This window comes from Corticium candelabrum, chromosome 19 (assembly GCF_963422355.1).
Source record: "Corticium candelabrum chromosome 19, ooCorCand1.1, whole genome shotgun sequence".
In the NCBI taxonomy this organism is placed as follows: domain Eukaryota; kingdom Metazoa; phylum Porifera; class Homoscleromorpha; order Homosclerophorida; family Plakinidae; genus Corticium; species Corticium candelabrum.
Window position 1 is genome coordinate 4837380 of NC_085103.1, and position 17500 is coordinate 4854879.

Sequence of the window (17500 nt, forward strand, 5' to 3'; positions counted from 1 at the left end):
ACCATAAACCCTGCTAAATCCACTTGGTCTGCTATCCAGTTCATGGAGTATAACTCGTACTTCCTAGTGAAAATAAAACGCGAAGACAAATGAACAGACATCATAACGTGCCCTCATAGGGGGCCCACATTAATGTTACTCTACAGTAACACGCCCTACCTGTAGAACACTTCACCAAGTGGATTCCAGTCTCCAGTGGGGTTGACATCAGCCATAAGATTAATTATACGTGGAAACCAATCGTTAGCCTCGTATCCCAGACTTCTATGCGCAAAAACAAAAAGGGCGTGGCAAGCACTAATCGCGCGCGCTATATATTTTCTAAATGGGGCTCTATTTGCGCATGCGTAAAATTAAATGTTAATTAATGGTGTCAAAACTTTCAAGCAGATTGAAGCAGCACGGTAAAATAGGCCCTGAATCTAACAGCCGCGCAATAAATAAATTATTGATTTACTTTAATTAATATTTGCATATTTATTTATTTATCTATTTACTGCATGCTCTTTTGCATACTTACATGTACAGCAACTTTCAGAGAGTAGAAATTGGTGGATGCTCTAGCTAAATGAACCTCAAGCTCACTCAATTCTACAGCCTCCTATTCCTGTGTTCTAGTCCTGTGATCTAATTCCATGCAGCTTAGAGAGTTTCGTGAGATCTGGCCTCCTTGCATGTGAGCAGGGGCGTAGCGTGGCATGGGCTATAGCCTCATCATTTATAGGCGCGGTCATAAAAATTGTGGACTGTAAATACGTGTGAGGACCAAAGCTGTATATAGTATATACACCACATTTTTTTCCAGTCTGGATCTGTCACTGATTCTACCATATCAGTCAATTAGAAGCCAATAAAAGTGGACGTGTCCATAAAATGGGCGTGTCTCACAGCATCTTGAAGTTAAGCCCCCCATTTCTAGAGGTCATGCTACACCCCTGATGTGAGTGGGGAGTCTGGTGCATGCAGAATGAGTGGGCAGTAGCAAGAAGAAAGGATAAGGTATAGACTTGAACTTGACCGTCATTCCAGTCGTTGAATAATTTGGCAGGCTCCTGAAAAAACATGCTTTCAAGGCCATTTCCTACAAACTTGTCTGTGGTAATGAATAATGAATAACGAATAATTAACCAACCATATCCATCTAGGCTTTCTGTAATGTGTTGTTATGGTAAGCAACGAATCATATTGGAGTCACCTTAGACACTCAGAGACAACACAAAATAGCTGCAGCTCACGCTGTCAAATTACTCACATGTGGCGATTAAAAATAATTTTTGATTGCAAGTCCAATCACTCACCAATGCGAGTGATGTAGTCGCACTGTGTACAACCCTAAGTTATGGCTTGATACAGTAAGCAGACGGGGTCCTGACCCATGGCAGAGTCTTTAATGTGACTTCAGGATGATTAGCAAAGAATTTGTCGACTCCTCGACTCTCAGACCACTTGTGGATCGCATATTCATCAAAAACTATGATCCCTCCTCTAGAAACGATGGGCCACAAAGCTTCCAATGCCGCCACAGTTGGTTCCTCAACATCGAGATCCATATGTAGCAAGCTAATTCTGGCGCCTGGAAACTGCTCTGTGTACACACGAGCTGTTTTACAAATATCTCCCGGGACGAGTAGACAGGAGTCTTTTCTTCCCGTCACATCCTCAACCATCCTTTCAATCTGGTCGGCAGTGACGCACTGCGCAAGTCCAGACTCTTGGTAGAGACCCGTCATCTTCTCTGCGTCGTCACCCGACAGCTCTGGTGTGGCTCCGAACGTGTCGAAGCCGATGACGCGCTTCGCAGAGGCTGGGCAATAGATGCGTAGAAGTTTGACCCACAACAGCAGACCGGAGCCTTTGAAAACGCCACATTCTACGATATCTCCTGGGATTTCTAGGCTCATTTTGAAAAATTCGTGCCGAGCCAACACCTTGCGTATTCGTTCCACGTCGGAACACGTCATGAGATGGTTGAAAGCATCCCACGTCTTGCTGTCACAGTCTCCCGCCATAGCTAGAAAAAACCTAGTTGCGCATGGACTCGTGCCCAGTCCTCCTCCGCACTAGGTTGTTAACACCATGTGCGCTAGCTGTCACGTGTGTATAGATCCATGTGGTGTGTGTGTGGGTATGTGTGTGTGTATGAGTGTGTGTGTGTGTGCATGTGGCCTAAAGAGGAGGCTGGGTGACGAATTTAGGTTGCACACGCGTGGATAGCCTCAAACTTCCGCAACACGCTAACGCACGCTCCGCCTACTCTAGATTAGCACGCGCGCGTTAAAAATTGTGAAACCCGTCCTTTGTGTGTTTTCGGGCTCAAAATCAGCTGCAGTCTAGTCAGAGTTCACGGTTGTTTCGAACATCCGACAGTAGGAGTAAATAAGAGGAGAACCGGTGATGCGTTTTCAACCTTATAGATAGCTAGACAGGCTCTCCATTTCTCACGCATTTGAATTCTTGCTTTCTTGCCTCACACTGGTTAATGTCATTTTTGCAGATTAGATATCGGCGAGTTGACTTGCACAGTTATTGCTAGCCTAGGCGACATGATTCAACTGGCGCACTCATGTTTAGACACGATAGAGTAATTACGTGGTTGATACGATCAAACTCATTAGTCATGGCTTTGCTTGTGTCTCCAAAGACCAATGCGTGCCGTGCAGAAGCGTCCACGAAAGATAGCATGTGAAGTTCCCACTCTTAGAAATCGTCTTTCGTTTCTGCCTTTATTGTTACACACACACACACACACACACACACACACACACACACACACACACACACACACACACACACACACACACACACACACACACACACACACACACACACACACACACACACACACACACACACACTCACACACACACACACACACACAAACACACACACACACACACACACACACACACACACACACACACACACACACACACACACACACACACACACACTGCAAGCACCGTTTCCGCAAGGTACAGCACTGCCTGGCTAGCTAGAGACGTTCAGCTAGTAATCTGGCTGCATGTCGATGATCCGGATTACAAACGAGACGACAGATCTATAATTAGCAAGTCGATCTAGAACATCGCCATGTGCGGGAGTGGGGTTGTCAGACCTATAGTTAGTCTCATGACGTCTAGGTGATTTCCCTCCTATGCCGAAAATCGCCTTCCGCGCCTGAAAGTGGAAAAAGAGAATTTAGCTCACTAGCTGCGCAATAGATATATACAAGCTCGTCGCATTCGAATGTCCCTTGGTAGCCTCGTGTTTATGTTAGAAATATTTGGCTATGGTAGCGTCAACTCCTACTTTCCGGGATCATGACGTCACAATGCTAGCATCTGTATTTTGCACAATCATCAGTTCCCTAGCTGGGAACGCGAGATATAAACTTACCAGCAGACCCACAGCTCTATGAGTCAGTCAAGAAAAGCACAGCATTCAACAAACAACAGGGCAAGTATAAAATCACTCGTCTAGCTACAGACTTTCCTTTCAGTTTTTCGTCTAATTCTCTAGGCCTAAGTGGTGCCAATCTGTAGAGAAAATGTCGTGGAGAAATGACAAGAAGGGTAAGAAGACGCCGTACCAAGGCGACAGGCGTTCTTTCGGAGAGTACGAGTGTTCACAATGTAGTCGCACTTGGAAAAGTGCCAACAGCTTCGCCAACTTCGGTCAGATGTGCCAAACATGCAACACCATGGTTTACGCTCACACTATGGTAAGGACCGGCTGACGGCATGTTGTAGCTGTTGACGTTTGGATTGTTGTCTAGAAGCCGCTGGAGCGACCTGAAGGTTTGGACGAGATCGACCCGGAGAAATCACACCCGAAACATCTCTGCGAGCTTTGCAGAAGGGGATACAACAAGTGTGTTGCAAAGTGAGGACCCTAGACTTGCTAGCTGGAGTCAGAACTCTGTTAGCCGAATGAGTTAGATGGCCTGCTTGGGCAGCAGCATGTGTAGGGGTTGGGGTTTTCAGGGAAAACTGTCTAGAGTCACCTTAATTTGACGTTGTCATTGTTATGTTAGAGTCAATAATATAATGTAGATTGCATTTGCAATTAATTAAATAGCATTGTCTTCCGGTCACGTGCACGCGCAGCTTCACGAACTCCCGGATAATTACAACATTTTCCAGTACGACTATTGGAAGCCGTTGCTCTAGAGGTGCCTACTACGCCTCGCCTCGCCTACAGATCTTAGAGTGTACTTGAAGTGTCCAGAGTGTTCTTGACCACGTGCTCGAAGCTCATGCGCACACAAATCTTGGTACTCCGAAGACATGCGCAATCACGTACAAGTAGTTGTCTTATTTGTTGCACTTCTGGCAGTTTGTAGCGACGGTAACGACAAACGACCGTTATTGAATGCTGCTCAAGGCCTCTACCATGCATTCTGGGCAATTCTTCTCGAACCAAATCATCAGTTCTCAACATGCTGTCTGCAGTCAATAAAACATTTACTGTCACCATCCCTCACAATGTTGGCATACCAGCAGATAAGGCAATTATTGCCCTGGAGATGGGAGTGGAGCACAACTGTGGACCAGTCTGGCCCCCATTCCTCAGGACGAATTTCGGAGAATTTAAATTTGAAATTCCATGGGTGAACATGAATACATCAAGAGGAGACACGACATTGTTCACTTACAAGAGTCTCATCTTGTAAGACAACAAGGCTGAGGTGCTCGGATCCGAGCTGTTGTACGACCTAAACGCTCACATGGCCAAAATCGAAATGAATTCAACAAGCTACATGGTTGATTTCAATGGAAAATTGATGACCGCTGTTTTTCATAATATCAGCGGTCGTGAGATTTTTCAAAATGCGTCGGAGTATCCATACTTTGATGTCTATAGACAGATTGCTAGTCAGACTTGGTATGGAAAGAGTGACCACATATGTGCACGTCATGACTACGACTTTGACCATGCAATCGTTCGGCCGGTGACAATGTCGCTGACTGCATCCGACGGTCTGTTTCCCGCATTCAATTTGAGTGGAGAAGTAGTCGAAAAGGGCATCGACTACCCTCTAGGTGTGGCCGAAATTTGGGCAAATTTTACGATTTCGGCACCAACATCGTGCCATGATTGAATCAATGTTTGACATCTGGTGACTGTCTACAATGTGTTTTAGTTAGAATTTTAGTGACAATAACGCAATATTTATTTTATGTTTTAGAAACACATTCTCAGTACTATCTTGTGTGCTACTATCTTGTGTGCATGCATGCGTGTGTGTGTGTGTGTGTGTGTGTGTGTGTGTGTGTGTGTGTGTGTGTGTGTGTGTGTGTTTGCGTGTGTGTGTGTGTTTGTGTGTGTGTGTGTGTGTTTGTGTGTGTGTGTGTGTGTGTGTGTGTGTTTGTGTGTTTGTGTGTGTGTGTGTGTGTGTGTGTGTGTGCGTGTGCGCTTGCGTGTCAAAGTATAGTTTTCCATAATTACCAGCAGTGAAATAATCCAATCCACATACAGCACTCATTATCTTCAAAACACAAAGCAGTGAATAAAGAAATCTGCATGGTACAGTAGAGTAAGGCATAGGCTGTGCAACCAGCGTACAACGGTGACTGCTTGCGTTGAATATGTAACGCTGTACGATTGTTATGATTTCGCATTGGCAGGATAGTTGAGGCTACTGTCTAAACATACGGGAAAAAGTGAGAAAACGCGGCGTCAACTGGAAGAGCGTCCTGTGTCGAGAAGGTACGAAGCAGTGCTTGCTACTACTACAAACCGCGTCGCGGTTGATGACCAATTCGTTCCGTGGTAAGAAGTGAAACTTCAACTGTCCATGCACCTCTAGGCGGTGACCACGTTTCGGCGACTCTAACCTATTTGAATTCTTGCTTTCTTGCAGTCAGAGCCTTTACAGGTTCACACTGGTTAATGTCATTTTTGCAGATTAGATATGGGCGAGTTGACTTGTTGCTAGCGTATGCGACATGATTCGACTGGCGCACTCCTGTCTAGACACTTTAGAGTAAGTGGTCGATACGATCAAATTCATTTAGTCATGGCTTGGCTTGTGTCTCCAAAGACCAATGCGTGCCGTGCAGGAGCGTCCACAAAGATCGCATGTGAAGTTCCCATTCTTAGGAATCGTCTTCCGTTTCTGCCCTAGAGGCTTTATTGCTTACACACGCACGCACACACGCACGCACGCACACACACTCACACACACACACACGCATACCACACACACACACACACACACACACACACACACACACACACACACACACACACACACACACACACACACACACACACACACACACACACACACCACTGCAAGCACCGTTTCCGCAAGGTACAGCACTGCCTGGCTAACTATAAACGTTCAGCAAGTAATCTGGCTGCATGTCGATGATCCGGATTACAAACGAGACGGCAGATCTCTAGTTAGCAAGATTCGAACATTGCCACGTGCGTGAGTGGGGTTTTTAGTCTCATGACGTCTAGGGGATTTCCCTCCTATGACGAAAATCGCCTTCCGCGCCTGAAGAAACTTTAGCTCACTAGCTGCGCAATAGTTAGATACAGGCTCGTCGCATTCGGATGTCCCTTGGTAGCCTCGTGTATATGTTAGAAATATTTGGCTCTGGTAGAGTCCACTCCTACTTTCCGGATAATGACGTCACAATGTTATCATTTGTATTTTGCACAATCAGCTATTCCCTGGCTGGGAACCCGAGATCTACAATTACCAGCAGACCCACAGCTCTGTGAGTCAGTCAAGAAAAGCACAGCATTCAACACGCACCAACTATCTGTAGGGCAAGTGTCTGGTCACTCGTCTAGCTACAGACTTTCAGTTTTTCGTCTAATTCTCTAGGCCTAAGTGGTGCCAATCTCTACAGCAAATGTCGTGGACCAAGAGAAACGACAAGAGCGGTAAGAAGACGCCCGACAGGCGTTATTTCGGAGAGTACAAGTGTTCACAATGTAGTCGCACTTGGAAAAGTGCCAACAGCTTCGTCAACTTCGGTCAGATGTGCAAATCATGCAACACCATGATTTACGCTCACAACATGGTAGGAACTGGCTGACAGCATGTTGTATATACATAGCGGTTGACGTTTGGATTGTTGTCTAAAGAAGCCGCTGAAGCGACCTGAAGATTCGGACGACGGCACCCCAGAAAAATCACACCCGAAACATCTCTGCGAGCTTTGCAGAAAGGGATACAAGAAGTGTTTTGCAAAGGAAGGACAAAACTTGCGAGCTGGCTACTTAGAATTTAACATAGAGTCAGAATTCTGTTAGCCGAATGAGCTAGATGGGCTGCTTGGGCAGCAGCATGTGTAGGGGTTGGGGTTTTCAGGGAAAACTGTCTAGAGTCGCCCTAATTTGACGTTGTTATTGTTATGTTAGAGTCAATAATATAATGTAGATTGCATTTGCAACTAATCAAATAGTTTTGTCTTCCGGTCACGTGCACGCGCAGCCTCACGAACTCCCGGATAATTACAACATTTTCCAGTACGACTATTGGAAGCCGTTGCTCTAGAGGTGCCTACTACGCCTTGCCTCGCCTACAGATCTTAGAGTGTACTTGAAGTGTCCAGAGTGTTCTTGACCACGTGCTCGAAGCTCATGCGCACACAAATCTTGGTACTCCGAAGACATGCGCAATCACGTACAAGTAGTTGTCTTATTTGTTGCACTTCTGGCAGTTTGTAGCGACGGTAACGACAAACGACCGTTATTGAATGCTGCTCAAGGCCTCTACCATGCATTCTGGGCAATTCTTCTCGAACCAAAATCATCAGTTCTCAACATGCTGTCTGCAGTCAATAAAACATTTACTGTCACCATCCCTCACAATGTTGGCATACCAGCAGATAAGGCAATTATTGCCCTGGAGATGGGAGTGGAGCACAACTGTGGACCAGTCTGGCCCCCATTCCTCAGGACGAATTTCGGAGAATTTAAATTTGAAATTCCATGGGTGAACATGAATACATCAAGAGGAGACACGACGTTGTTCACTTACAAGAGTCTCATCTTGCAAGACAACAAGGCCGAGGTGCTTGGATCCGAGCTGTTGTACGACCTAAACGCTCACGTTGCCAAAATCGAAATGAATTCAACAAGCTACATGGTTGATTTCAATGGAAAATTGATGACCGCTGTTTTTCATAATGTCAGCGGTCGTGAGATTTTTCAAAATGCGTCGGAGTATCCATACTTTGATGTCTATAAACAGATTGCTAGTCAGACTTGGTATGGAAAGAGTGACCACATATGTGCACATCATGACTACGACTTTGACCATGCAATCGTTCGGCCGGTGACAATGTCGCTGACTGCATCCGACGGTCTGTTTCCCGCGTTTAATTTGAGTGGAGAAGTAGTCGAAAAGGGCATCGACTACCCTCTAGGTGTGGCCGAAATTTGGGCAAATTTTACGATTTCGGCACCAACATCGTGCCATGATTGAATCAATGTTTGACATCTGGTGACTGTCTACAATGTGTTTTAGTAGTTAGAATTTTAGTGACAATAACACAATATTTATTTTATGTTTTAGAAACACATTCTCAGTACTATCCTGTGTGCTACTATCTTGTGTGCATGCATGTGTGTGTGTGTGTGTGTGTGTGTGTGTGTGTGTGTGTGTGTGCGTGCGTGTCAAAGTCTAGTTTTCCATAATTACCAGCAGTAAAATAATGCAATCCACATACAGCACTCATTATCTTAATTAAAAACACAAACCAACAGCCTCAGTTGAGAGATCAAATCAACATGTGAACGATGCCTTACAATTCTTTACTAGTCTGGAACGGCTACAAATCCAATGTACCAGAAAAACTCAAGCACAGAAACTATAACCAAACAAGCAGCTCTGACGCACAATAGAAAGTGTGTAAACCTTGCGCGGTTTTAACTGGAATCCGAGCTTCAATCCGTAGCCGCGTAAACCAGACCGCTCTCACCGTTGCACGTGAGAGGCGTGCAGTGAGCGTAAGTGTCACGTGCGGCTATCATCATGTCCGCGTGACCTCGTTCACTTCACTCCCGATTTCCTCCCACCAGCAAACGTCACCCATTCACAATCAGACCACAATCGACGCTCGAAATGATGATCGTGTCACTAAACGGGAGGACAGTTCCGCAACAGCACACGCCCACGCATCCACTCGACTCACTCATCCGACACTTTTATTACGAATCCTTAAAATTAGACGCGAAACGACCTAAGAATCACGTCGCAACAAACCTACGCCATTCTAGTAACTGTCCTCCTCTTTTACCGGTTCACTTCCGTTTGACGGGGTACCGCAGTCTGCTCGCCTCCATCGCTCGTTCTCCGGTTCCGCATCGCAGCGCGTGTTCAGCCTCCGATACTTCTGCCGCTTATTCTGAAACCACGTCTTCACTTGTAGCTCGCTCAGCCCGACACGTTTAGCAAGCGCGTTGCGCTCCCGTCCCATGATGTAAGGCTTGCTCCTAAACACATGCTCAAGCACAGTCACTTGATGCTCAGTGAACCTCGACTTGAGGCGTTTTCCGGATAGTATATGAGGATATCTCTCATCTAGCCACTTGTCCGAGTGGTGGTGCGAGCTGTTGGTGAGAGAGCGCTCGTTTGGAGCATCTATTATAGACAATAAGTGTCACTCTTAAATGACCGATTTGCGATTGACGAAACGGTATGCTATGCTTCACGTCTACACACCCGCACATGACGACAACAGCACACCTACCGTCCAATTCGAATCGCTCGACGCAGAGCGGCGACGCGATTCGCTCCAGAACCGGTCGAAATCCGTTCTTGCCGACCGGACGAAATGCGGACGTCGAGCAACCGACCGGCGTCCGACTCTCATGATTCTGTCGCAAAATATTCTCGATAGAAAACGGTAGAGAGCTGGAAGAGGCGGCGAGATCAACCCGTGGAGCAGTCATGATGCAAATCGATGTCCCTATGTGTGTAGACTCTATGCTCGAGTGACTAGCAAATGATGGGTCGATCAACAAGATGATATGGTTATATATTAGATGACACCCGATGGGTTGACGCACTATGGACTAATCTGGCTATTGTCCGATGAACAATCGATGAAGGGATCCGTTTCATGGGCGTAGGAAACGTGGGGTATTAGGGGGCTCGACTTTTCTAGCTGTGATTGAGAGAAATGGCTACCGACTGGGCGGCTATATCATGAAGAGAGTGAGAAGTTGTCAAGTGACTAGCAGATATAGTACAAGAGAATGTATATACATACATACAGAGCATTACATACAGAACATACATACAGAACATTACAGACATACGTGTAGACATACTTTAGTTTCCTGTTTGCTATGCCGTGTGTCACATACACGTAACACACAATAATATATGCAGCCTAATAATTGTCTAGCTAATAATAAAAATAAAATAAAACAAAAATTATTGTTTAGGGCCACGCCCACATATGCAAATTCTGTGACCAGTGTACTAAAGTCTGTGAAACTGTCAAGTGACATGCAGATATGGTAGAATTACATACACGTAGAAACATAAACGTACTAGCATTTGTTACTTTCCTGTTTGCTATGCTATACTACATGCATGCAAATGTAGAACAAATAGCCTCGCATACCCAGACCCTACCGCCGCGTCATACTACACATGCTAGGGTCTGGCTACGCGAGGTCAACTGACAAACATTAAATATTGTTTAGGGCCACGCCCTTGTAATCAAATTGTCCCCCAAAACTACGTTCTTACACCTTATGCCGTTTCTGACCCACCAAACGGTGGGAATTACATCAAGAGAGTCCTGGTCGCGTGCACATCCGGGTCACTACTGCTGTTGTGTCGAGTTGCCGTTCCACGTGTTGTTCTCTCCGTCGTCGTCGTCCGTCTTCATTCTGTGCACGTTGCCGTCGCGCTGCGAGTTCCAGCGTGAGCGCACGCTCGATCTAAAAACGAAAGACAGTTGTGTGTGATGCATTACAAAAGAGTAGACAGCAACAACTTCCGGGTTAAATAAGTAATTTATATTCGACAAGTATTACCGCATGTACATGTTTGTGGAAGGTTTTGGTTGTGTAGTCTTGTTCGTGTAATCAATTTAGAGACACTGACGCTTTCCACTGGAGAGGCCCGCACTCACTAGCGCGCTAAGCAAGCCACGCCTACTAGCGCACGCTAGGCCAGACCACACATTTGTTACTACAGTGTACGCCCCTGTAACACTAATGTCCTATCAGCAGCTCATTGCTAATCTAATTTTAGATCTGATATCGTAGAAAAATGTTTTCATACATGTACACCATTAATTTTTGAAGGTTTTCAAGACGTTGAGGGTGACACTCTGTGTTGATCTAAAGGAAGGAATAGGTAAGGAAACTGTCCGTAATTGATCATCAGATGTCTATATAGAGAGTGTCCATTGTTTAGTGTTTTTTGGGGGTGAACACTGCAGCCACAAATGGATGAGATAAGAAGTAAATAAACAGATTGACAGGACAACAAACAAGCAGGTGATAATTAAAACAGAAAGACATACTGTACAAATGTGCTTACTTATGACCTTACAATCGAAGAGACAAGACACACAGTCAGAAAGACAGAGAGACAGACAGACAGACAGACACGCACACAGACAGACAGACAGACACGCACACAGACAGACAGACAGACAGGCAAACAAACAAACAGAAAGACAGACAGACAAACAGAGAGAAAGAGACACAGACAGACAATAGACAGACAGAAAGACAGACAGAGACACACACAGAGAAGCAGACAGAGACACGGACAACAAACAGACAAACAGACACACAAACAGAGATACAGACATACATACATACAGACAGACAGACAGACAGACAAATAGACAGACAGTCAGACAGATAGACACACAGAAAGACAACACACAGATAGACACACAGAAAGACAAACACAGACAAACACACAGACAGACAGACACACAGACAGACAGACACACAGACAGACAGACAGACACACAGACAGACAATCAGACAGGCAGACAGACAGACAGACACCATAAAACAGCTTGACTGATACCTTACTTGAAATGCAACCACACAAAAGTACTCCAGATCACAACACCACAATGCACCACATTACATTTTCCTCACTCATCGTCTACACAAGCAACTTACTGTCGATCTGAATTGTCATTTCCATGAGACTGGTTGTCAGACCTACTTCCTGATGTGAGTTTCTCAGCACCTCCAGATGCTGGTGATGCAGACGGGGGCTTGAATAGGGCAACAATCATCATAATCAATGACCAGACGATTGTAAATGGTAGCATCACTACAGCCCAGACAGTACTGCCCTCAAGCGTATTACTGACTGATGAATAATGCTAAAAAGAATATTGTTAATGTTAATAATTACACTAAAAAGGCACACACACGCCCACACACACACACACACACACACACACACACACACACACACACACACACACACACCAAAAAATCCTAAACTCTAAATGTCAGGAGCTGCCTCTCAGAGGTCATGCCCCAGCTGTTAAGCTGGACCCAGTGCGCTACTCAGGAAACTCTCTGGGTCTGCGCTAGCAAACTCCTGGAGCCGGGCCAGGCACTCGCAGAAGCACCGACTTGTGAAGCCAACTGTGGTGTGAGCACCCAAAGTCTCACCAGGACCCCAGTGGCTGATGTCACGTCACAGCTGATGGCAGCTTAGGACCCCAGTAAATGACCAGGTACTCATTTATACTCCTGAGTCAAGAGAAGCAAATGTACATGTGTGTTAGTTTCTTGCTTAAGGAAATTATGCCATAGCTCGCCATCACTGTGACTTGAACTTGCGACACTTCAAGGTGCCGGATGTAAACATTCCGTAAGATGACTCTCTAATTAACCGAGCTATCGCACCACACACACACACACACACACACACACACACACACACACACACACACACACACACACACAATGCACAAAAGTGCTCTAAATCCCAGTTGACTTACACTTATTTTCGAGGTACTAGTGACCATCACCACTCTACTAGGTGCCAATTGGAGGTCAAGCAGCGTTGAATTGTCAAGATCTGGAACTAGTTCCCGACGTGGATATGTGGCGACCAATGAGAACGTGCTATACTTTAAGCTGACATACTGCAATAGATGAGGGCTATTAATAAATTTAAATAAATTTTCCAAATTTAGATGTTGTCTGTCTGTCTGTCTGTCTGGTCTGTCTATCTGTCTGTCTGTCTGTGTGCTTCTTTGTCTGTCTGTCTGTCTGTCTGTCAAATGCATATATTTCATACATTAAAACTACGTACGATAATCATGTCTGTCTGTCTGTCTGTCTGTCTGTCTGTCTGTTGTCCGTCTGCGTACAACCTACATACATACATCAGAAACAACTTCTCTCATCTCTTGTAAAGTCTGTGATGATTGGAAGAGATGAGTGAATGAAGTCCCATCAGGTAATCGAAACTGAATTCGAGTTTGGTTATGCTGTTGCCTACAGAACAGCAACAAACCCTCACAAATGTGTGTGTGTGTGTGTGTGTGTGTGTGTGTGTGTGTGTGTGTGTGTGTGTGTGTGTGTGTGTGTGTGTGTGTGTGTGTGTGTGTGTGTCTCTGTGTGTGTGTGTGTGTGTGTGTGTGTGTGTGTGTGTGTGTCTCTGTGTGTGTGTGTGTGTGTGTGTGTGTGTGTGTGTGTGTGTGTGTGTGTGTGTGTGTGTGTGTGTGTGTGTGTGTGTGTGTGTGTGTGTGTGTGTGTGTGTGTGTGTGTGTGTGTGTGTGTGTGTGTGTGTGTGTGTGTGTGTGTATCAACATCTCCACAACACAACCTACTTCATTTCCTTTTCTTTCACTGCTGCCTTTTCCGCCTTCTTCACTTCAGCTTCAGCATCTCTCTTCATCTTGTCCACCTTAAACCTACTCGCCCTCTCCTCTTTGTCCCTCTCCAATTGCAACTTCACAGCTTCCTTCGCCAATCGATCATTCTCTCGATCGCGACGCAACTAAAACCAAAACCAAAACACACAAACTATACACACCAACAGACAACGAATTATACAATAAACAGAGCAACAGAAGTTTGAGTTTGGTGAGAAATTAGAAAAATCTGTTCGTCTCTGACCTGATCTACGCGTTGCTTGGCCTGCAGTTGTTCTCGTTCTTGCTTTGCTTTCACGATGTCTCTACCCATTTGACGTCGATTAAGTTCACGTTGTTTGTCTTGCTGTGTTGACAAATGGAGAAACGATACGTATGAGTCATGTATTAGATGATAGACAAGCAGGCAAGCAAACACATGAGACAACAGAGACAGACAGACAAAGACAAAAAGATAAAAAAAACACGAAAGTGTTAGAATGACCTCTGCTTGTTGTTCTGCCTTCTTCTTTCTCAAATCGCTAATTTTATCTCTAGCGCTAAATAGTGCAATGCAATTATCAGTGACTTGTGTAAACATTCAATATAATATTTGATACACACAAGCACACACACACACACACACACACATGCACACATGAACAGACAGACAGACAGTCAGACAGACAGACAGACAGACAGACAGACAGACAGACAGACACACACACACACACACACACACACACACACACACATGAACACATGGACAGACAAACAGACAGACAGTTGCTTTGCTTAAACGGTGTATAATAGTTCAATGTTTGAAAATATATGTATTGACAGACAGATAGACAGACAGACACATGGACAGACAAACAGATAGACAGACACAGACAAACAGACAAACAAACAAACAAACACATGGACAGACAAACAAATACACAGACAGACAGACAGACAGACAGACAGACAGCCCGAAAGACAGACAGACAGATGGACAGACAAACAAATAGACAGACAGACAGACAAACAAGCATACAGACAAACAGACAGACAGACAGGCACACACACATTGACAGACAGACAGACAGACAGACAGACATACAAACAAACAGACAAACAACACATGGACAGACAAACAGACAGACCAACAGACAGACAGACAGACACATGGACAGACAAACAGATAGACAGACAGACAGACAGACACATGGACAGACAAACAGATAGACAGACAGACAGACAAACAAACACATGGACAGACAGACAGACAAACAGACAGACACATGGACAGACAAACAGACAGACAGACAGACACATGAACAGACAAACAGATAGACGGACAGACAAATAGACAAACAGACAGACAGACGGGCACACACACACCACACCACACACACAAATATCAATATTGATTTTATTAACATTCCTATTGTGACATGCATTCTTACTGTTATTACAATTTAATTAATTATTTATTACTGCCCTTCCATACCAATACAAATAATAGTAATTACTACTAATTAACAACAACAAACTTAACACATCCAATAATACATAACATATTATCAGTAATTACTAATAATAATTATTAAATATTATATAAAATATTAATAATAAAACAACACATGATATCATGTAGCTGCAATAGTTTCATCACTCGGTTACCTCGTCACACGCTCATCAATCGATTTCTCAGTCGATTGAACCATCACGTCCGACACTTCCGTGTCTGACAAATTATCTCCCGCCTCCGCTGCTGCTGCAGTAGCCACAACTGACGACGTAACAACAGTAGCACTCGTCTCTGTCGTCGATAAAATTTCGGTTGTCGTTTCCCTCGATGTCTCAACAGCTTGACTCTCTACCTCAACACGATGAGCCTACACAAACATGGAAACAAACTTATCAGACTGACCCACAGAAAGCGTTTAAAAAATGGTCCGGCTTAACGCGCGCTAAGAAGGCGTGGTCTAAGAATAAGTCTTCCAGCATACTGGTAGATAATAATCTATTGCACAACGGCCTCTTGAATGGTTACTGTTGTTTACTGACGATTACTGTAATTTGTAGCTGCCTGATGACCTCAAGATGCTATGATCTACTTTCGTTCAAACTGTAAATATATTAATTATTTAATCACCTATACCGTCAACCAAAAATTTCGAGCAAACGTCGACTGTTGCTAGTGTACAATTTTGAAAGATGGTCCGGATGAAATGGACAGACCGGACCGGTTCCTATGGCCTGGCCCTGCTCATAGTTGACATAAATTTTCAACTGATTGACTTACTTCTGCTACTCTCTTCAGTTTTTCAACCAACGAGGTGTTGTCCACCGATCCAAGAATGATTTCTAGTGGATAGCCATTCTGTCCGATGAAGTATGTCGATGGCACTACAGAGACGGGATCTGGCAAGAAATTAACGCATTCTCATACTACTATTTGATTGATATCAATGAGAGTTATTACAGTATTGTGAAAACTGCTGGAACGACTCGCTGTGAACATACACAATAATGTCAGATTTATATGACAATCGAATTGATATAAATTATCTTCACCTTTCCGAAGCCAATCTCAGTGAGATGCAATCAGCAAACTCGGAAGCAACCTACACATACGAGTATTCAACACATCAAACCACGCCCACGCTAAATCAATAATTAGCTAATTAAACTAAAAAAGCTATACATTACACTCACCTGCGCATCTTCCCACACTTTCGACATATTTTTGCTCGTCTCATTGTCGCCTGTAAATTATAAAAGTATCGAATCGACGTCATTTCGAGTGTACCCTAAGGGGCCCCAACACCAAGTACCATAAATGTAAACGACAAATAGTTTCTTATCGCTTCTGGCTATTTGAACTGCCTCAGAGACCGGTCCACTGAACCACTGCATGTTAGATCTTCAAGCTTCACGACCTCCTCACTTAGTGTCGCCTCGCTTTCCAGACCGTTTCCTGATTAGTCGTGGATGTACAGGACTGTAGTGTGATCATTTGCATATTTTGTATTGAAGTTTCCAGTTACTGAGTAAACTGCCTGGTGTACTTAAACTCCCAGTTTACTATTTAATAATTTACTAAAAGTGATTGCTGTGAAAGAACAGTGGCAGTAGAAATGGGCCAGTTGGAAAAAGTCGGTGCAAAGGTACCACAGTGACTGCTACACAAAATCGGTTTTTATAGAAACGTGATTGCTATAGAAATGTGGTTGTTATAGAAACGTGGTTGCTATGAAAACGTGGTTGCTATAGAAATGTGGTTTGTTATAGAAATGTGGTTGCTATAGAAACATGGTTGCCATAAAGTGATTGATAAAAGATAGTTCTAAAAATGGCTGCACAAAAATATAAAAATAAAATGGTTTCCATTGAAACGGTTGCTAGAGTTCTTACAAAAAGCAATTTATAGACATAGTTGTTATCAATACAGTTGTTGCAAGTAGTTGATATAAACAGATACTATAAAAAGATTGTTGATATTAAATAGTTCTCAACAAACGGTTTTCATGGAAACGGTTGCCATAGAGAAACCATTAGTACAAGCTAATATAGTTGTCTATATATTGTTATCGATATGGTTGCTGTAAGTGGTTGATATAAACAATTGCTATAAAAATCAATCACCATGACGACAGTCGACATACTGGATATCATCACGT

The 17500-nt window shown here is 44.1% G+C and overlaps 8 protein-coding genes across 8 annotated transcripts in view; 3 read left to right on the forward strand and 5 right to left on the reverse strand.

Moving 5' to 3' along the window:
• The window catches only part of LOC134194962 (vacuolar protein sorting-associated protein 16 homolog), a 12242-nt gene extending 11960 nt beyond the window's left edge, over nt 1–282 (reverse strand). Inside the window, exons 1-2 of the mRNA XM_062663951.1 lie at nt 160–282; nt 1–63 (exon numbers count right to left, since the gene is read on the reverse strand). The exon at nt 1–63 is cut by the window's left edge and continues 29 nt beyond it. Coding sequence (XP_062519935.1) covers nt 1–63; nt 160–215 — 119 coding nt within the window. The 5' untranslated portion in view covers nt 216–282. The remainder of the gene's footprint in view (nt 64–159) is intronic.
• An 865-nt stretch (nt 283–1147) lies between these two features.
• Nucleotides 1148–2042, reverse strand: LOC134194992 (uncharacterized). Its single transcript, XM_062663982.1, has one exon. It carries the CDS (start codon nt 2007–2009, stop codon nt 1338–1340), a length of 672 nt encoding a protein of 223 aa, XP_062519966.1. The 5' UTR covers nt 2010–2042; the 3' UTR covers nt 1148–1337.
• Nucleotides 2043–3377: 1335 nt separating this feature from the next.
• On the forward strand, nt 3378–4084 carry LOC134194950 (zinc finger CCHC domain-containing protein 24-like). Its single transcript, XM_062663938.1, has 3 exons — nt 3378–3456; nt 3543–3721; nt 3776–4084. Exons 2-3 carry the CDS (start codon nt 3548–3550, stop codon nt 3884–3886), a joined length of 285 nt encoding a protein of 94 aa, XP_062519922.1. The 5' UTR covers nt 3378–3456; nt 3543–3547; the 3' UTR covers nt 3887–4084.
• A 1609-nt stretch (nt 4085–5693) lies between these two features.
• LOC134194870 (zinc finger CCHC domain-containing protein 24-like) lies at nt 5694–7413 on the forward strand. The gene is made up of 4 exons (XM_062663851.1): nt 5694–5709; nt 6678–6778; nt 6842–7040; nt 7105–7413. The coding sequence occupies exons 3-4, from the start codon at nt 6870–6872 to the stop codon at nt 7270–7272; spliced, it is 339 nt and encodes a 112-aa protein (XP_062519835.1). The 5' UTR covers nt 5694–5709; nt 6678–6778; nt 6842–6869; the 3' UTR covers nt 7273–7413.
• Nucleotides 7414–7436: 23 nt separating this feature from the next.
• Nucleotides 7437–8722, forward strand: LOC134194869 (uncharacterized). The gene is made up of 2 exons (XM_062663849.1): nt 7437–7620; nt 7683–8722. The coding sequence occupies exon 2, from the start codon at nt 7787–7789 to the stop codon at nt 8447–8449; it is 663 nt and encodes a 220-aa protein (XP_062519833.1). The 5' UTR covers nt 7437–7620; nt 7683–7786; the 3' UTR covers nt 8450–8722.
• Nucleotides 8723–9465: 743 nt separating this feature from the next.
• LOC134195056 (uncharacterized) lies at nt 9466–9925 on the reverse strand. The gene has a single exon (XM_062664063.1). The coding sequence runs from the start codon at nt 9916–9918 to the stop codon at nt 9544–9546; it is 375 nt and encodes a 124-aa protein (XP_062520047.1). The 5' UTR covers nt 9919–9925; the 3' UTR covers nt 9466–9543.
• A 586-nt stretch (nt 9926–10511) lies between these two features.
• LOC134194786 (UBX domain-containing protein 4-like) lies at nt 10512–16805 on the reverse strand. The gene is made up of 13 exons (XM_062663755.1): nt 16655–16805; nt 16536–16585; nt 16395–16444; nt 16303–16331; nt 16123–16241; nt 15498–15712; nt 14335–14389; nt 14095–14196; nt 13806–13975; nt 13359–13470; nt 12969–13115; nt 12130–12338; nt 10512–10920 (listed from the first exon to the last, which is right to left on the reverse strand). The coding sequence occupies exons 1-13, from the start codon at nt 16734–16736 to the stop codon at nt 10803–10805; spliced, it is 1458 nt and encodes a 485-aa protein (XP_062519739.1). The 5' UTR covers nt 16737–16805; the 3' UTR covers nt 10512–10802.
• Nucleotides 16806–17388: 583 nt separating this feature from the next.
• The window catches only part of LOC134194817 (stAR-related lipid transfer protein 3-like), a 4327-nt gene continuing 4215 nt past the window's right edge, over nt 17389–17500 (reverse strand). Inside the window, exon 10 of the mRNA XM_062663784.1 lies at nt 17389–17500. This exon is cut by the window's right edge and continues 276 nt beyond it. The gene's annotated coding sequence lies outside the window, so the exon portion shown is untranslated.

What these genes read in the sequence shown, in the direction of transcription:
- LOC134194992 (XM_062663982.1), bottom strand. Translation starts at nt 2,009, where the DNA reads ATGGCGGGAGACTGTGACAGCAAGACGTGGGATGCTTTCAACCATCTC.
- LOC134194950 (XM_062663938.1), top strand. Translation starts at nt 3,548, where the DNA reads ATGTCGTGGAGAAATGACAAGAAGGGTAAGAAGACGCCGTACCAAGGC. An exon ending in TGGTTTACGCTCACACTATG is followed by an intron (nt 3,722 to 3,775) that starts GTAAGGACCGGC and finishes ATTGTTGTCTAG; the next exon opens with AAGCCGCTGGAGCGACCTGA.
- LOC134194870 (XM_062663851.1), top strand. Translation starts at nt 6,870, where the DNA reads ATGTCGTGGACCAAGAGAAACGACAAGAGCGGTAAGAAGACGCCCGAC. An exon ending in TGATTTACGCTCACAACATG is followed by an intron (nt 7,041 to 7,104) that starts GTAGGAACTGGC and finishes TGTTGTCTAAAG; the next exon opens with AAGCCGCTGAAGCGACCTGA.
- LOC134194869 (XM_062663849.1), top strand. Translation starts at nt 7,787, where the DNA reads ATGCTGTCTGCAGTCAATAAAACATTTACTGTCACCATCCCTCACAAT.
- LOC134195056 (XM_062664063.1), bottom strand. Translation starts at nt 9,918, where the DNA reads ATGACTGCTCCACGGGTTGATCTCGCCGCCTCTTCCAGCTCTCTACCG.
- LOC134194786 (XM_062663755.1), bottom strand. Translation starts at nt 16,736, where the DNA reads ATGCAGTGGTTCAGTGGACCGGTCTCTGAGGCAGTTCAAATAGCCAGA. An exon ending in CCAGCAGTTTTCACAATACT is followed by an intron (nt 16,242 to 16,302) that starts GTAATAACTCTC and finishes ATTTCTTGCCAG; the next exon opens with ATCCCGTCTCTGTAGTGCCA. An exon ending in TGAGAGAAGTTGTTTCTGAT is followed by an intron (nt 13,116 to 13,358) that starts GTATGTATGTAG and finishes CATCTATTGCAG; the next exon opens with TATGTCAGCTTAAAGTATAG.